This window comes from Scleropages formosus, chromosome 18 (genome assembly GCF_900964775.1).
Source record: "Scleropages formosus chromosome 18, fSclFor1.1, whole genome shotgun sequence".
Taxonomy (NCBI): domain Eukaryota; kingdom Metazoa; phylum Chordata; class Actinopteri; order Osteoglossiformes; family Osteoglossidae; genus Scleropages; species Scleropages formosus.
The window spans coordinates 10,048,565-10,067,601 of record NC_041823.1 but is presented as its reverse complement, the minus strand read 5'-3'; the positions used below and the strand labels follow the sequence as shown (position 1 = coordinate 10,067,601).

Here is a 19,037-nt window from a genome sequence, read left to right as displayed (position 1 = left end):
CTGGAAAGGGAAAACCAGACTTTGAAACATATGGTTAACCAAATTAACCGATTTTGAATTTTTCTTGCATCTGCAGTATATATTTTTCTTGACATGAATTATTTCTCCCATACTGTAAAACTGGAAATTAAATAGCCCTTTCCAGCTTCCATATTAAGCAAGTGCACACACAAACACACTGTGGGTGAGAAAGGAGTTATTTAAACATCCATGCTGCCAAACATATACTTCTGGAGTATAAACAAACAGAACAGGGTATGCTTTGAAAAACTCTGAGGCAGCGATCAGGCTTGGACCCCATAGTCAGCGCGTAAATCAGTCGCTGTCTTCATGCATTTCCAGCCAGCGGCCATGAGTGGTTTCACTCACCTCTCTCTAGAGAGCAGGGTCAGATACAGTTCATAAAAATAAAATGAATAATTAAACTGTTATTCTGACAAATGAACACATGCTCTGATGCAAGGAAGGAGGGGTGGGGGGGAGAGACATGAAATCCCAGAATTAAACTGGCACTTCTTGCATGGAACCGGAGATTCACCAAACGGCAAACTGGAAGGTCACAAGGACACAGTGGCCGATGGTTACGTAAAAGCGAGGCACTGGGGGAGGGGCCATAATTGACTCCAGAAATACACTGTGCCCCTCTGCACCCCCTTCAGACAGCAGGACGACTTGTTATGACACACTAGAGCACATTCAACAGGACAACAGTCTAATTAGCACACAGGGGAGTATCGTCTTTTAATTATACAGCAGCCAATACTCATTAGCACGAACATCTTTTTTTTAAAATAAATTATATAAAAAAAAAAAAGGGATTTCAGTCATAGAGAAAAATGCAGCAATAAAAACAGACCGATAAAACAGTCCCAGTTTCCAGTACCGCCTCATTAAATCTGTGTGCACAGCTGCATTTCAATCAAATCTTTTATTTCATTATTTATTTTCTTAAAAGTGGTCTATGTGCCATTCAGTTTAAAGAGTATCCATTATTAAAACATCCAGGATCAAGTGGAAAGATACTTTGTTCCGCTGGAGATTAAACAAAATAAACTGTACAAGAAATTAAAGATCATTTGGAAAAAGTTAACTGAAGAGTAAAAAAAAAAAAAAAAACACCACGGAACACACATCAATAAAGAAGAACTGCTAAGCTAAATAAAATTATTGAGAAACAGGCATCAAGAATGTGCAGTGAGAGCAAAGCCTGGTGGGATTTTATACTCAGAGTTGTCATTGAACTCTTTATAGTGTCGATAGTCTCGTGGTTTCTAAGAGTGAGAAAATGAGAGGAGCCCAGAGACACTGCGGTTTCATTGCTGGGAACATGTGCCCGGCTGTAATTATTTCCTTTTGAAGCACCTCAACACCTGGACCAAAAGAAAGCACTATGTAAATGATGACTGCGAGCCAACTCTTTCATTACCATCCCCTCTTTTTTTGTCAACCTGGTTTTTAGAACAAAAAAATCAATCTGATTTGCATGTTGTGTTACAGCATGAATGGGAACAAATTTCACTTTGATTTTGTAAAATCTTACTTAGAAAGGAGCCTTTAAAAGGTAGAAAAAATAAAAAGATGTATGCTACCCACACAGAAGTGTCGTGATTACATTAACCTAGAAGAACTCATGCACATTTATCTAGAGTATGTGTATGTGTGCACATGGAAGGGAATAAATAAAGTACATTAATCATGGTTTCACACAGAAAGAGGACTATATATTGAAACAAAGGGAACTGCTTCCACTTGAGCAGCTTCCATGCCTTTAATTTTTTCCCCCCGCAAAACAATGTCAAACGCCTAATTAAACCAATTCTCTGCCATTTCACAGATACATTGAGTTAAAAATCTAAAAACCCATGAGGTCTGGAACAAGGTTCTGTTAAATGTTATGAGGCTATTAAAACCCAGTCCAATCGCTTGTTGGCAAACATGAATTGGATTACTATACTTTGAACAGTATGCCGTAACACTGCTCAGCAACAGCATGTGTATATGTGATTATGCAAGCCTCAGGTCAGAATAACTAATCACCTTACAACGATTAAGGGTAGAAATCATTTACTGAACTGTGGACAGAGCAAGTTCTCATTACATCCAATTGATAAATGTATAAATTTATCTACATTTGTCAGACATCTTTCTCCAAAGAGATGTACAACTCAGAGTAAGCAGGTACATGCATACATAGCTTTAGAAACAACCACAAACAGCATGTTTGAATCACACCACCATTTTCCAAGCCCATATACTGCTGTCAACAAAAACAACACAGAAATAGAGAAACATGTAGGTAAGAGTAACAGAAGGTGAAAGACTAACTGAATTAGACAAGGGTCTCAAAAAGATGAGTTTTGCTACTCTCTAGGAATACTACAAGAGACTCAGCAGTTTGAGGAACAGAGAGAGTTCAATCTACAACATCAGGGCCAAGACTGAGACCTGGTGAGCTTTCAATTTTTGGACACCTTGTGACTGGAACTATGAAGCAACCACAGGTGGAGAAATGGAAAAATCTGTTCCACTCCACTGAACAGCCAAGGAGTGTTATGTATATGATCTTTCACACCCCAGCTAATGCTGCAAGAGTGCCTTTAAGCATGAAACCAAGGGTGCAATGTGTCATCAAGGTTAAAAACCCTTAGCACTTGTAGACATAGGATGAATTTTAAACCTCCAAAAAAGACATTAAAATAAAATGGGATTATTTCACTTTTGAATTTATAAAGCTTCAAGTTATTGCTGAAGTTCAGTGGAAAGCATATTATTGGAGATGTCAGTGTTTGGTGCAGACTGACAAGGTGGCTCAATAAAAAAGGGCCATCTGTTAAAGAAGACCGAGGCTGAAAGTAATGAATGTCTACCGTGTGTACTACAGTTTAGTCAAACAGAGGGGACCTGCAGTATCATGCCCCCAGTTCTGCTTCTTTTGAAAGAAGTGAATCATGTCAATGGTCCATTTGCTGAAGGTTCATCCCCTGCTCCAGGGAACATCTTCATGAGTGTGAATCATTTCTTAATGCTCACATCTGGTCCTCTTCCTCATTACACTGCATGCCACAACATAAATCTTAAACCTCAATTTTCTTTTGTTCTTCCCAAGAGGACAAACCAGATTTGTTGGCTACCTTCAACACAGCAATAAATCAAAATAATAAATTAAAAAAAAGCTTAATAAAAATCCAAATATAACTTCCATGATTACTCTGCTTATTGGAGCTTGGCTGTGCTATGGATTATCTCTTATGCATGTCTTCTCTCTATCACTAAACAACAACACTTTTGAAAGCAAAGGCAGTTTATGAGTTGGGATGGCAGTAGCTGCAATACCATTTTATTACCCTCCTCATTACGGTTTTTAGAAAGGGCTCCACGATTCTGTAATTACCCATGAAGGCAGTACACAGGTATCTATGGTAGCATCTCGCACATGGTACACATGCAAAGCCCATTATATTAATGCAAGAAGTTATAACAACTTTGAGACAACTGTAGTGTGGAAAAACAAGGTTTTATCACCTGACACATATCAATCACTTGAATAAATAAAGTGCTACACATACTACAAAAAGCGGTATTTAAAAGTAGAATGAAGAAATACAACTTTTAAATGATTTAATGTCATTTTTTTTAAAAGCTTGGAATATTTCAGTTTTAACTGAAATATTAAATAATATTGATAGAACAAGTATGTGTATGAATCTGACACAGAAAAATGCATGCTGATATGTCGAAACTTTTGAGTCATTTTGAGAATTTTCCCTTGTGCTCTCTTAGGCAGCTTGGCCTCAGTCCATCCACAAGATGTGCAACGACTGACACACTGGCTTTTTTGTATAATTCATAGCTGTCCTCTCAGTGTCCCTCTCACAGATGTTTATTATACAGCCTGGATGGCAAACTCAAGAGTATGCTCCAGTTCTCTTTACAAGCTGCCTAATTCAAGGACTCTCTCACACAGACATGGCTGAGCAGTGATTAGTCACTCCACAACATGGTATTAAATGTCAAATTTAATGTTTAGCTTAGCTGGAATACAGAACAAATCTAGTGTTATGTTACGTGATACTTCATGTTATAAAGAGTTAAGTAAAACTAATTCTTGTGATGGAAATGTGATTCGACATATGTGCTATGTGTCAAACACAGTCCCAATTCGTGTGCGCGTTCTCAAATTCTTTCTTGTCCATTCAAAATAATTAAAATTATGTTAAATATTCATTTAACTGATGTTTCTCTCCAAAACGAATTACAATGCTGGGTTCGTATTTACTAAAAATGATTTAACAGTTGTACATCTGGGTAATTTTTACTGTATTAGTTTAGGGCAAGTACCTTGCTCAAGGGTACTACAACAGAAGCTGAGATTCAATCCCAGGTCAAACCTGGTCTTCTGAGAGGAAGGGAATGGCACTATCCACTGTGCTACTTACTCTCCCTTACTGATAGCCTGTTGGTTTAAAGACTCCCTCAAAACAAATGATTTTTAGGAAAAAAAGTGTAAGTACTATCAGGTGATATATTTACACATATACATATACACATGCAAACAAACACATCAAACCCAACTGGCTCATAGCAGACCATCTGTGACCAGTAACCCCAGGCCTCTGTGCATTTCCCAGGACTAATTGCAGCAGGGGGCTACACCACTGCACCATGCTGCAGCAGGCGTTCTGAGGAAGCAACGTGACAGCGCTGACAAGGCACTTGCTGCGTTGCCCTTGACTTGCGACGGGCAAACAACGCCTGCGGGGCGTGCAGGAGGATCATTACTGTGAGCACCCCTGCACCACCCCTCCCCCACCTCCCGCTGCGAGCGGCCGTGGCATGCGCCAAAGTCTCACCCTCTCCCGAAGGCACCTCATTAACACGGTGTAGGAAGCGGCAGGAATGGCCCACGTTCCTCCTGGGGGTTCCTCCTTCTCCTCCTGCTGGGTAAGGAGAGGCAAGGGGGAAAGGAGTTAGAGTCGCAGAGACATATGCCAGCTGCTCCTTCGAAGGGGTAGGGGAGAAAACATCATAATTACAGTAAATAAATAAAGCATTTCACAAATAATGCTCCTCACTGACAGAGACAATTCCTGAGTGGCAGGTTCAGAAAGCTGCTTAAGCTTAACTGTGGATTGAAAACATGTCAAGTCAACGCCAGTGCATTATCAGTACTGGATGGCTTTCAGAACACATTTACTGCAAGATTTTTTGGCTTTTCAGAACTCTTTGTTTTATTATTTACATAAACATCATTTTCATTGCACATCAAGAACAGTCCGCCAAACTGCCTTTACTTCCTTTCTTTTCCGGCAATCTGCACTTGCTGAATGGGGAGTCCTACACACTTTCTCTAAGTGACTGGGCTTTAGAAAGTGGGCACAGGAAGCAGACTATAGAAACAAGTCAACGCTTTGGAAACATCATCTTCTCTCTTTTATTTCACTTTTTTTTTCTCCCAGTGAATATGATTTTAAAGCAGCATTGGAGCCTTCTCAATATAACTGCACAGCTCCTTTTAATAAAGTAAGATTTTTAAATAATTAAACTACTAGACTTAAGAATCCTGGCATATGGTTAACAGTAGCCATCTACACCTTTACCTTACCTTATTAACCTTGAAGTGGGGCATAAAAAGGAGCTACACACCTTATCTAAGGCATACCTAGAGTTAATGGTTTGAATATGGCTTTCATAACGGGTATGAGTAAGAGTCTTTATGTACGCAGAAGTGCAAGAACGCTTCAGTAATCTTCACAAACCTTTTCAAGTCAGAGTGCCCTTGTGTCCTTTCTCAGACACATCATTGAGGAAAGCTCACCTCCGTGGCCCCTTGTTCCCATGCACATGTCGAGCGGTGCCATTTTCCACACATAGTTTGGAGGGCTGAGTAGCTTCCATGTACCGCCTACCTGACGGGCAACGAGGTACATCAGTTCCCCCAGTGATGGTAGCAGGCACTGCTTCAGCTTGTTGTTCCTGAAGTTCTCCCGGACGAGCTCCGTGAGAGTGGCCACAGCCTGCGGGGGTAGCACAGAGAGAGGTGCCTTTCAAAACCTCTCAGAACTCAGCATGACTCACACTTTAGCTTCCTTGCTATATGATTTCAAAAATTTAACCACATCATCATAAAAGCTGGTGTTACCCATGGAGCATCAAAAGGGATGACACTATTACCATTTTAACCAAAGTAGCAGCATGCGTATGTTCTTGGGTTGCCTCTGACCTGTCAGCTACATACTTTTGTAGATTCACCATTACCTGTGGTCACCTACGTATATTTTCTGTAAACAATTACTTGGTACTGTAAAGCAGTCAAAATGGCTGACAGTGTTTGTTCTTAATCCAATATTCACCAGCAGCATCTGTCTTTGTTTCAGTTTCACCTAATTTTCTTCTTAGTGCTAGTTATTTACAAAAAAATCACTAATATCTTTTGTTAAAAGCTTTCCAAGGGTAAACTGGCAAGAAAGGGAGCTACATTAAACAATTTTGTTGAAGGGTGTTTGTGACCAAAGTAAAGCTAATTGTGTTACAGACAGAATACAATTAGCTTGTCAAGTCATGAAAGCACTTTGCCAGGTAATTATCTAAATTTGTCAGTCGCACTTGGATTTGGGTGGCATGGAGATGCACTTGAGTAACGCTGAGCTGTCAAAGCTCCTGGGTTTTCGGTTCAGACGTGGGTTTGAATCAAGTTCATTATGTGTGGAATTTTTAACCTTCTCTCCATGTTTGTGCAGGTTTCTTCTGGATGCTCTGGTTTCCTCCCACAGTCTAAAGACATGTGCTTCAAGAGAATTGGGGACTCTACACTGGCCATAATGAATGAATGAATATGTATATGTGATTCTCTTGTGATGGACTAGTATCAAAGCCAGAGTACACCCAGCCTCACATTCCATGCTCTCAAAATAAGTCTCTGGACCACCATGGTCCTACACTAGAGATACAGCTATTGGTAACAAATGAATACTAACTCAAGGCACAGCACAGAAGACCTATAAGACATATGGATACAAAAACAGAGATTACAGGATCTCTGGGTATATCAACAGAGTTCTAGACCCTGCTAGTGCTCCCTAAAAGGGTGTTACATACCCTGACAAACTCTCAAATCGGCACAATGAGATCAGACAGTCGACACAATGGGATTAGATAACACAATGGTCAAGGGCATACACATAAACACAGGGTTGACAATTCCAAGCCTTGAAAGGGAGCCTGTAAAACACTTGAGCAAAGAATTCAACCAAACAGCAGCAACAACAATGATAATATTTCTTGCGCTGCAATGAACTGGCATTCTGTCTATATTCCAGGACAGACTTCCATCCACGACGACCCTACACTGGTGAAGCAACCGATTAAAATGGGGGAAGAAAAGGAGAATATTTCAGAGACTACCTTGTCCCCAGAATGAGTGTCAGTCTCCATCTCTGTCTCTCAGCCAGGAGGGGGTGGGGTGTCTACGTGCTTGCTGCAGCATCTCTCCCAGCAGGGTGCTATGCAAATGGCCTGCCTCTCCGCCAAGCTCCTTTTTCTCCTGGTAAATAACTTAAACGGCCACTTCGTAGGGAACAGATGCTGGGGGCTGCTTCTCATGCCCGGTGCGTTTCAGCCAGGGACACGTTTTCTCCACCTGCTGGGTGAAGTTTGAGGCTGACACCCTTTCTGCCCCATGACACTGTGGAAAAGCTCTGAGCCTTGGTGGAGGCCTGACCTTCCAGGGCGCAGACAGCTCTGTTTACGGTGAACACCCCTGAGGGGCTTACTGAGGGAGCATGGGAACTTAGGTTACAGGGGCTTTTTTTTTTTTGTCCTGATATATATAAATTAATTAAAATGGCAGGAATGGAATAACAAAATGTACATACCCATTTTATTCTGGGTGAAACTAACTAAGGAAAGCATCTCCATGAAGAAACAAATCCTATGGAAAATTAAATGTGTGTAAAGAGGAAAAACACCACAAGTCCAGTTCAATAGAACAAATTAAAAAAAAAATGTTCAAACTATTTTGATTTTAATGCATTATAAAGATAAAGGAATACTCATTAAAACGGGTTACACGACGGCATTCTATGATCGTCTAGCTTCAGATGATTGAAGGCATCTAACGTTTGCATAAACACAAAAAAAGAAAAAAGGAACCATTTATGGTAAATTATCAGAAGCTTCTGTGATGGTCCATCAAACACATAGTTTTCAGACAGTGGTCCACAGGTGCTGAAAACAAGGAGATTTCCCCTCTAACAGATGGGCATCTTTAATGATTTAAAAAGCAACTCATTCAGAAAGCATGCTAATAAGCTATTTGGATTACTCTCTTGTACTGGTATACTACTCTTGTAGTGGTTGCACAGACCTCTCAACTCAGTGGACAATTTTAAGAAATTAAAAATGAGAGCAACAGAGGCCAAGTTAAGACCATTAGAAATTAGATGATGTGGCAATGATCAAGCAATAAACATTTATTCTTAATGCTGATGGCATTAGTAAGAATAAGTCATATAACAGTTATAGCATCGTATTGATATAATTTCTAACTTAATTTCTGTCTTTTCCATCCTAATTTGGCAATGCACCATAACAGTGAAGCATATTGAACTGAATTACAGGAAAGCATTTGAGGAAAGGTGCTTATTCCACTTCTCAGTGCATCCTATTTAAGTTCACAGAACTACAGCCTCCTATGTGCAATGAAGCAGCAAATTTACTTTAAGGGCCACTTTAAAAGGACCACTGTTAATTAACAGGGATTGATGAAAATAAATCTGGTTTGATGAGGTGCAGGGGATCAATACCTGAGAAGAGGCAGGTCTGGAACCGTTCCCTTGATTGCGGTATTCCTCTGAGTAAGAGCACAGAGACACAGTAGGTCCCAGATTTTAATTTGATAGTTACAGTCATCGTCAATGTCAAATGACAAAATCTGAAATCTCTTTCACAGAGTCAAGTACAAGGCCAACCTGACAATGACTTTTGTCAAGTGAGGAAAACAGACAAGACATATAACAGTCAAGGTACTATTTAAGAAGGAAAATATATCAGATTCCTAACAGGCACTGGGGTAGCTTCAGAAACCCTGTTTCCATCAAGAGCAGTAGAGTGGAATGGAGTAGACAAAGTCAGGTCTAAAACCCCATGAGGTCCTCCTGGCAGCACTGGGAACACTATTAACAAAACCGTGGAGAAACCCTGAACAGCATTTGTGGGCTCAGCGCCTCCTTATATTCACATCTGTGCATTTGCCAGAAAGTGATGCGACACAATTATTAAAACAGCTCATTTGACTGATATCTCCATTTTCCTAGCACACTTATTGCAGTACTTCAGAGAGAAGTAATACACAAATACTAAAATAAGTAAATAAACGTAAAAGACTAATTTGCAAGTGTCAGGTGCTCAAGAAAAAGGTTAAAAAAAAGATGAGCTGAGACCTTTCTTGAATGCTGGGGGGATTCAGCAGCTCTGAGGAACAAAAAGAATTTCTTCCACGACTAAGAGAACTAAGAATTTTGATTTATCATTTCTTGCAAGTAGGATTCCTTAGGACAGCTACTTCCACCTGAACCTCACATTGCTGGTAGAGTAATTTTTTTTTCATTTTGTAGTTTAACAAAGTGTAACAAATAACCTCTTTCACACAAAATTAATTGAAAAAAAGATAATGAATAAAAAACCTTTCAACTACTAATATAAATGCTTATTGTTCCTTAATTACTTGTGTAAACACCCCAGTTTTAATCAGCTTGCAGTTACGCTGATAAACTCCTTGCCTGATTTTCTTGCCAAATAAGAGCTGTAATGAATAAAGATTTGGCACTGCAAAAAACAGCTTTTCCTATTATACCTCCAGCATTTATGAAGAGGAACGCCAACATGTTCAAAAAAGGAAGGAAAACTGTTAACCAGTATTTTAAATTGTCCATGATATGCTACATAACCAAATGAGAGCCTAATCTTAAATGCATAATCTGGAGCATTCATATGAGCAAAACTACTTTGCTTTGAAAATTAATACTTGGCACACACAAACAAAAAAAACATGCAATATACAAACAACCAGATTTCACCGCTTTCAAACTATCACAATTTAACAGTATTTCTCCCTCTCCATTTCTCCAGTATTTCAGTGGGTGGCATTGGTGTTGCACAGCTGTGTGTGGGCTAGGGTGTTGGTACAGGCATGGGTTCGAATCAAACTCAATTTATACAGAACCATCTGCATGTCCTCCCATTGTTCACATGGGTTCCCCTCCGCAGTCCAAAGACTTATGCTTCAGATGAATTCGTGACAAAACTGACCAGTGTGTTTGTGATTGTCCTGTGATAAGACTGGAGTCCTGTCTGTGGTGGACCCTGCCTTGTGTTAGATGATTCTGGGCTTGACCCCAAATGATTATAACCTGGCTCCGGACAAGCGGCTGATGAACTTCAAAAAGGAAAAATGAGGAAATTGAGTATGCAAAGAATATGGTACAAAGCACAGCAAACTCCTCAAAGAGATCCTCACAAGAATACAAACAAGATGCAACAGAGAGAAACATGTGGGAAACCCATGCGTCTTCACGGCATTCTAGAAGCACACAGCAGTCAGCCATTTTGCTTTGTCCGCTCGTAGGTGTGTTCGCTGTCATTACAGGAGCCATGAGCGCCGCTTAGAAGAGCAGGCCCTGGCGAACTCGTGGATAAAGAGCTGAAGTGCTGGACTTTGCATCAAACACACAGATCTTTTTTTTGAAATGCTTTGATGATGTCAACACCTTTCCTCTGGCGTGTTTCAACGTGATGGTGTGTCCAAGCACGGCGGCGCACAACCCCCCCCGACTGCCTGTAAAACACTGCCCGAATTCCCCTGTCAGCCAAGGTCTTACTTCTATTGCACAGAACTCGCTTTTTAAGCACAGCCCGAAAACAACAGCCTTTCGGAGATATCTACAACAAATTACATAAAAGCAGCACAGTGGCTGTACTACAGTGCCATCTGCTGTCATTATGCGAGGCACTGCATGCTGCTATGCCTACAACTGAGAAGCAGCTGGATCCCTACCCATGTTCAGCATGGAAGTAGTGGTACTCACATAAAGAAAGTGAACAAGATCTGACAACATTTAGGGTCAAATACTAACAAGACGCAAACCTTTGCTGCAAAAAGCAACATTTAATTCCAAGAAGGAATTCCCAGCACTGCTGATAGATCAAAAACCATAGAACTATTTATAGAGGCAGATATTTGACCAAAGGAAATGTGTTTAATACCACATATATATATATATATATATATATATATATATATATATATATATATCTCACACATACACACGTGTATAATACCATGTTCAGGACATCAGCAATAGCAATGCTCCTTGAACTTAATGACAAAATCTCTGGATCACATTTCAAGATCCCTCACACCATCACAAACCTGTTACAAACCTGTTTGTTTGCTCCTATATGAAGGGATATCGCCTACAAACATCACTAGTGAGGATTTACTAAATATGCTTTACCCACTAAGAGACACACTGTCATCAGAGGCCCAAGGTGAGCCAGACTGACCTCAGAAATCGGTGTGACATCCTTCAGCTCCACACAGTGAGAGGACAGAAGACCCAGCAGCCGCGTTACCTTGGTCCTGCTACAAGAGACGTCAGGGAAACACCGTCACCAAATTCATTTTTAATTAATAATATGGAGATACGATACTGTGCAAAGCATTTCTTATACATTCTTTTACAAGCATTCATATTGAAGTCCACATTAAAATAAAAATACACTAGCTCATCAACTTAAAATCACAGCTGGGACCAGAAGTTCATTCACAATTATTTGTTTGGAAATCCAAAAGTCACCACTAATTCATAATCAATAAAAGCTTAGTAATACTGCTCAGTCCTGATTTGTCAGGTTTTGTAAAAACCTCAGATATAAGTCTTACTGAATTTTTCATTTAACTGCAGACAACTTTGTTATTTAAAATTAGTGAAAAAAAATGTCATTTTCACATCATCCTGAGTGAACCAATGCATCCCATAAGCATCTTAAATGCTCATCAGCTTTGAGCCACTTTCAGTTTTATTTGTTATCCAAACAATAAAACGGTTTATAACACAGATATCCTTTGATTCATTACTTTTCTTAACTTCAAACTACATTAAGATTAAAAAATTCAAAACAATGAAAAGTCTGTCTCGACAAAGGGGCATGTGTGATTGTCCCATCCCGTTCAGGGTGTGCTCTGACGCAGACAATATGCTTCTGAAATAGGTTCCAGACCACTGGGACCTTGAATTGCACAAGGAGTTACTGCTAATGAAAGATGGACATAGCAGATGTACTTTGGCAAACAGACCCAGCCTGTTACAGAAACAGACACCAGATGGCAGTAGAGAGGCTACACAGGCTAGCTGAACATGAGCGCAAGCATACCAAGCATTCCTCCCATAGTCAGCCACAGAGATTGCACACAAACGTGGCATCTGGTCATACTCACACATCCCAATTAGGAGCGGCACGCAGCTGTGGGGTCAACAGTGGGAACTGTCCATGAAGAAGGAGTGAATTGGTCAAGCAACAATGAGAAGATTTAGACACTGACAGCCCACAATCAAACACAAGTGTAACTGAGCATTCACCACACTTTAAATATTAGTTCTACTCAATCTGAATACTACTTTAAAATTAACGTATTTTTTATGAAGACTCCATACCCTTCTCAACTGATGATTCACAAAATGTAGGAAAAGCGACACTCTAAAGAAGCTTGAAAGTTCAAAAAGGAAACTGTAACCAAAGCTTTCCTGAGCCCACCTAGCTGCCCATTGTTTAACTTCCTCAAGAATAAAGACCATCTTTGCTTGTTTTTAAAGCCTGTCCTTTCCAGCTCAGAACACATACTAAGCTAAATCCCATTACACGGTGGACACTTGATACTGAAGACAAGCTCGTATGTGGCCATACATCACATGACAAGTTTATGAATAGTCCTCCAGAAGAGTAATGAGGCAGGTGACTGGTGCAGACGGTGGGGCGGCTACCCTTACCAGCTGAGAATGGGCCAGCCGGGTGGCTGCCTCTCTGTGGCTTGCCACAGCACACAAGTAACTGAGCAAGTTGAGTTTTGAGCGCGGTGGCCCACTGTCGGATGTCTCGGCTGCATGTAGCAAACAGCACACCTGCTGCACAAAGGCCTCCCAGTCCGCAGGGCTCAGGGATGACAGCTTTTCACCTGGAAGTACAGTGAAATTCAGAAATCACTACACAAATTTAAAATAAAAAACTAAATCACAACCAATAAGGACTTTAAGAATAAATGCATGCTCATTGCAGGTATCACTGTGATAAGAGTTTAGAAGGACTAAACCCACTCTAAATGCTCTACATTCAGTATGACGTGCAGACCTCTAGCACGAAAACAAAAAAAAAGTCTGACAATTCAATCCAGATTTCCCAGAATTTGGTCAAAAGAAATCCATTAAACACATTATTTAATTCTACCGAGCAGCAATAACATGTTGCTGGACAAAAATCCTTTCAGAATAGCCAAATTAATAGGCAATTTAATGGTATTAACTCAGTACACAAAAGTTTCTTTATGTGCATATTACCTGAGTACGCAGGGACACTCAAGGTTTTTGAGTCAAATTTCACTGGAGCCGGCTTCATGACCTGAAAAAATGTGGTACCTGTACTTACATTTTATGGTCGCTGTTATTATTGTTTTTACTGTTAAAAAGAACTAGAGAAACAGAATCAGACTGAAGAACTTTGACAGAGTACAGTCGTGCTCAGGTGACACATTTTTAATCAGAAATTTATCTTATGGGCCACAATTCTCCTGTTTTCCCTCAATAAGAAACATCACCTCCTTCAGAATCAGCTCAGATTTCCATGACCAAGGACAGACAAAGATGCAAAACAGGCTTACACGGACATGGTTACAAAGCACTTAAATTAGCTAGCTCTCTTACTATATATCAAAACACATTTATGAAACAATCAATACAGTGTCTGTATTGTTACCTACAAGTAAGCTGCAGGACTACTACTAGAGTGCTTTGTTCCACACAACAAGGCAGTGTGTTACCTTAGAGTTGTCAATGATTGGTGTCACTGTTAGGTCAGAGTCTGTGAAGACTAGCTCCCTGATGGAGGAGCCCAGATCATTCACCTGACTGGCTAACAACTCCTCCTGAAATGGAGACAAAGTGACGGTCTTCTTACTAGGTGAACGTGGTGGAACACTTGTCTATGAATATGATGGAACACATTCCCTCACAAGACCACAAACTGCTCACACTTTTCCCTGTGTAAACTTCAAAACAAGTCTTATGGAGATATTGTGCCTTAAGGCAAAACAAAGGTGGGCATCACTTTACTGAAATGCATTCCTCTTCCCTTTCTTCTATGTATATTCCTACATATGACAGTGACGAATACAGCAGCCAGACTGTCTGTTCACCAGCATCCAACGGTACTCACATGTGACTGAGATGTTCTGTCTACTGCATGGTTGGCCATGGTGCTCCTTCCAGGTGCTGGGCAGGAGCTGCTTTGTGAAAGCAACACAACACATACATAACAATATTACATAAAATAGACCAAAGAAAGACTGACTCACTCATTTTCATTAACTGCATGTCCAAATAAAGCAGAAACAATTAGATTTATTCATTAATTACTGATAACCACTTGTCCAATGCAGGGCTACAGCAGTCCAGAGCCTATCCTAGAAGCACAGGTCTTTATGCAGGACACACCTTGCACAGGGTGCCAGTCCATCACAGCAAAATTATGTTTAAACTACACAGACAGCCCAGCTGAGCAGGACTAAGAGCAGTATAGGGTGTAAAAATTCAAATTTGTAAAATGAATGTAACTGGATGAAGACTGAGGAAGGGCTTTGCTGTAGTAAGCTTCAGTAAAGGATTAAAAAAACTGCTAGCTGCGTTTGAGAAAATATTACCAAGTTGTAAAAAAACTATTAAAACAATATTATCTTATCATTTAAAACAAATTATGTACTAAACAGAAAGGAAAGTGTGATAAAGGAATGAGAAAAGCTATTTAACCTGAGAAGAAAAACAGGCTCTCTGGCATCATTGTCCAATGCACTCTTTGGTCTGAACTCAGCCACACTGTCTGGAAAGAAAAAATAAATATAAAAAACAAACTATACCAAAACGAACATTAGCACAAACAAGTGTCTCTAACAGTTCCAATTCCTTAGCCACACTGCACAGCATCTTACATAAAACACCATAAAAGAGAGAAAAAAAAACAGACATTGAAATGATGGCACATTTCAGCTACTATATTTAGAAAGCTGATGTGCTTGAAACTTGAATGGAGTGTTTCTCTGTTGAACAGCTTCAGAACTACACTGTAATTGAAGTGCATTCACTAATAGGTGGATAAGCTTTGACTATCAGCTGTGCTTTCAGTGTTGAATAAAACACATACAGAGACAGATGCGTACAACACTCCTTACTCAATTGCAAAGAATTTCGGAGGGGCTGGCCTTTGTTCCCAGCTGCTTCAACTCCTTCCAGGGTACGCGTCTCTTCTAAGGTCTCTGGGGCAGAGCACGAGTGTAACATCTGGCCTGTTACGTTACTGTAAGCTGTCTCGACGCTGCTGGCAGAACACATACACACCTCTTCTGTGAATACCTACAACTTCATACCATTCTTTATCATGATTTTAGCAGGGATACTATCATTAAATCACTAAACTAGCTGTTATTAACCAAAGCCTTAAGATTACAGACAAACAGGCATCAAAAACACTATGCCTAGTAATGAAATAAATGTTATACAAACAAGATAAATGCAATCACTCAATAAGCAGCAGCTGTATTAATCAATTATCTAGAGGTGCTGGCAAAGCAACTCCCACATGGAAACTTCCAGTCCAGATGGCGCCTGTATCCCCCCCCGCCTCCCCACCACTCCCAAACCACCACCAGGATATTACAAAGGCCTTTGTCTTCCCCAGTCGTAGCCCAGGCAACAAGTCTGACTGTTCAGGCTCCCGTCTCGCCCAGCAAACAAGGCCAGCCCTTATGACACCATCGCGTCAGCAGACGGTCTCCAGCACAGACAAAGTGGAAGCAGAAAAGGAAGTTCGGCTCTCATGAAGGTGGAGTGGCTTCTCTATACCTATAGCCAGTAACAGCAGCAATACCTCAAGCTCCTATACAATACGCTACTTGTCCATTCATGAGGAGAAATGTACACAAACATAGTCCACTTGCTTTCTCTGCTTTGGATTGTAATCAAAGAAGTATGTAGAACAAGTTAGGACAGAGTCTACAGCAAAACTATTTTCCTTTAAATACAACAAAAAAGCCTCAAAGGAACATGTTAGGAGCTGAATACCGTGAGACACTGAGAAGAGACAAAAGGAAAAAAAAAGAAAAACAAAACACTTGCTTCTCGTGGTCACATATGCGAAGATAAATTTTCCAATTTACTTATTTTTAAATCACATTTCCTTCACATCTATTTTCTATAATGACTGCATGTTGTAGAACTTAAGTGACCTGTGTTTATGCACCCAGCTGACAACTGGCAGTAAAATTCACCCAAACATAACAGCAGTGTGGGACCACTGCCTGCCATTTTTCAGCCTTCAAAATGGTTGCGAAACATTTCACTTCTGGAGTACATGCTTATGAAGATGTGTGAGTGAAAGATAATTTCATCCTGGGGAAGAAGGAAAGCTAAGTTGAAAACAATAACTCTAGACATAATTACTTAAGTGCATGAGGAATAGGTCACAACCTCTTCAAAGCTATGGACATGCTACACTTGGACTCTGGGTAGGCTGCACCTTGTATATACTAAAAAGGAGAACAGCTGGGATCAAATTTTCATATTCACCAACTGCTCCGACATCTGTGTTGACCAAATCCTTTACATATTATTGCATGGCCCGTGGCACATGTTTCCTATACACTTCTCTCCAGTACATGTGATTCGGCTGATATATCACCTGGAGCTCACAAAGGTATCTTCCTCTTTGAGTTTTTCCTCCTCAGAAAAGGCACCCCTCCAGAATGGGTGTGACAACAACTGGTCCCAGCTCGGCCTGTCCAACGCAGTTCAAACAGAAGAAACGTTATCCGTAATCGACTCGGAACAGTGCCGCCTAACAGACGTTTGGCTGAGCCCCAAGCAAACCCTGCTTACCTTTCATGAGGGTCTTTCCGAAGCAAGCCTCTTAGGAGGCTTTGAAATTCTGGACTTGGTTCAGAGAAGGGGGCTACTGCATAAACAAATAATTAAAATTAACTCAATAAGATCAGGTTAATTAAAAGCCAAACTAAGCTGATTTTAACATGGAATTAAAGAATAAAGCTAATTATTTAACTTCTACTTGCTTTTTGCAAAAAACAAATCAAGAATTATAGAAAAACAAGATGTTTTTATACAAGTGTAACATTTTTTGGTATACAGAGGCTAAAGTCATCTTCAGGTTTCTCTGTAATTAATTAAATACCCTTTTGCCTTAAAGGTGGTGGATCTTCATTAAGAATGAGCTGCAACAATTCAGAGGCGTTCTGAGAAAAAAATGGGGGCTTTCCTGGGGAAAAAAGTTATACACATTACGGTTTTGTTTCCACTGATGTAGGGATGAGTGACCCAGTTTAAGTAGTGTATCTAGCAGTGTAAGTCACCTTGGTGAATAAGGTGTGTGGGCTGATAACACTACATAGAGTTCACTGGAAGTCGCTTTGGAGAAAATTGTCTGCTAAATAAATATATGTAAATGTCTGGAATTTTTACATAAAAGGCAATTAAGAAACTGCAAAATACATAATATGTATATGTATAAACCAAAGGACAAAAAAACTCAAACCTGAAAACATCTCATATAATACACAGCCCAGAGCCCACAAATCACTTTCGATGCTAGTATCTTCTCCCTTCAACACCTCAGGAGCTGAGTACGTGGGAGATCCTACATGAAATCAGATCAATATAAATATAAATAAACTGGGGGGGCACACAAAAGATATGAACCTCTCAATGGATTTGTATCTTTGACCCTTAAATTTTATTTGTAAAGGAAAGTGTAAATTTCATCATAAACGAAACAAGGTTGAAGTAAAAGCCAAAATAATCTACTACACCTTGAACGAGACTTTTAATATTTATCTGAAGTGTGTTGTCATCTTCCAGTCCTGCTTCCTGTGATATAGACATAAGAAAGAACTCTTCCAGATTCTCTCCTTCTGCTTTGGAAATGCAGAAATTTGAGTATTTCAGAGTCCCCGGACCATCCAGTAAGATCTAAAGAAAATGTAAACGAAATCACAACATGGTCCACTTGTTTCTAAATAGTTTTGCTGTCATTTCAAATAGTCACAGACAGTGAATATGTATCATTAAAAGCCTTAAAAGCCACTCTCCAAACTCAGCAGTAAAAGTGCCATGTTTAAATATACATCCAGTGAGCAGCAGACACAAGCCATTATATGTGTTGCAGCCTTGTTTAAATACATACACACTGACTTTTCAAGCAACTCCTCAATTTCCTAATCAAAAATAAAATAAATTAATTCATTGGACTGAATTTGCCACATGTGTGCACTGAATGTATACATTATTTTGTATAATACCTTGGCTGGGGTAAGGTCACAAAAGACAATTCCTGAATCATGTATGTATTTCAGGCCTTTGGCCAAATCAATTGCAAACCCTCTCACAACATCCTCAGACAGGCATTGATCCTGACCGATGACTGTTTCTAGGGAGCCTCCTGAAATGAACAAAAGGTCTTCAACCACACTAAATCAGTTAACTTCAAACCGCATACAGTTATAAGTGTTGCAATATATATTTAGTCATCCATTTTTTAGTCAGCTTCAACAAAACAGTTTTACTCATAGGCAGTATCAAACATTCAATATTATAACTATACTCACAGTAGAAATAAAAAAATAATGTTTAAAAAAATAATAAGAAAGAAAAGCACACAAGCCTCCATAATACATTAATTTTACCTTCTATCTGACTATAGGCAATAAGAAG

At 39.8% G+C, this 19,037-nt stretch overlaps 1 protein-coding gene across 10 annotated transcripts in view; it reads right to left on the bottom strand.

The window, feature by feature from the left end:
- ulk4 (unc-51 like kinase 4) overlaps nt 1–19,037 on the bottom strand; it is a 73,780-nt gene that overhangs the window by 51,432 nt on the left and 3,311 nt on the right. For 8 of the 10 annotated variants that reach the window (XM_018763083.2, XM_018763082.2, XM_018763087.2 and 5 more), the window contains exons 4-19: nt 18,626–18,765; nt 18,137–18,296; nt 17,863–17,964; nt 17,503–17,586; nt 17,193–17,268; nt 16,996–17,091; nt 15,491–15,636; nt 15,072–15,141; nt 14,482–14,548; nt 14,087–14,191; nt 13,608–13,668; nt 13,044–13,228; nt 12,494–12,540; nt 11,560–11,638; nt 5,907–6,014; nt 4,851–4,937 (exon numbers count right to left, since the gene is read on the bottom strand). In XM_018763083.2, coding sequence (XP_018618599.1) covers nt 4,851–4,937; nt 5,907–6,014; nt 11,560–11,638; nt 12,494–12,540; nt 13,044–13,228; nt 13,608–13,668; nt 14,087–14,191; nt 14,482–14,548; nt 15,072–15,141; nt 15,491–15,636; nt 16,996–17,091; nt 17,193–17,268; nt 17,503–17,586; nt 17,863–17,964; nt 18,137–18,296; nt 18,626–18,765 — 1,613 coding nt within the window. The remainder of the gene's footprint in view (nt 1–4,850; nt 4,938–5,906; nt 6,015–11,559; nt 11,639–12,493; nt 12,541–13,043; nt 13,229–13,607; nt 13,669–14,086; nt 14,192–14,481; nt 14,549–15,071; nt 15,142–15,490; nt 15,637–16,995; nt 17,092–17,192; nt 17,269–17,502; nt 17,587–17,862; nt 17,965–18,136; nt 18,297–18,625; nt 18,766–19,037) is intronic. The other 2 variants (XM_018763085.2, XM_018763086.2) reach the window with 2 other exon arrangements.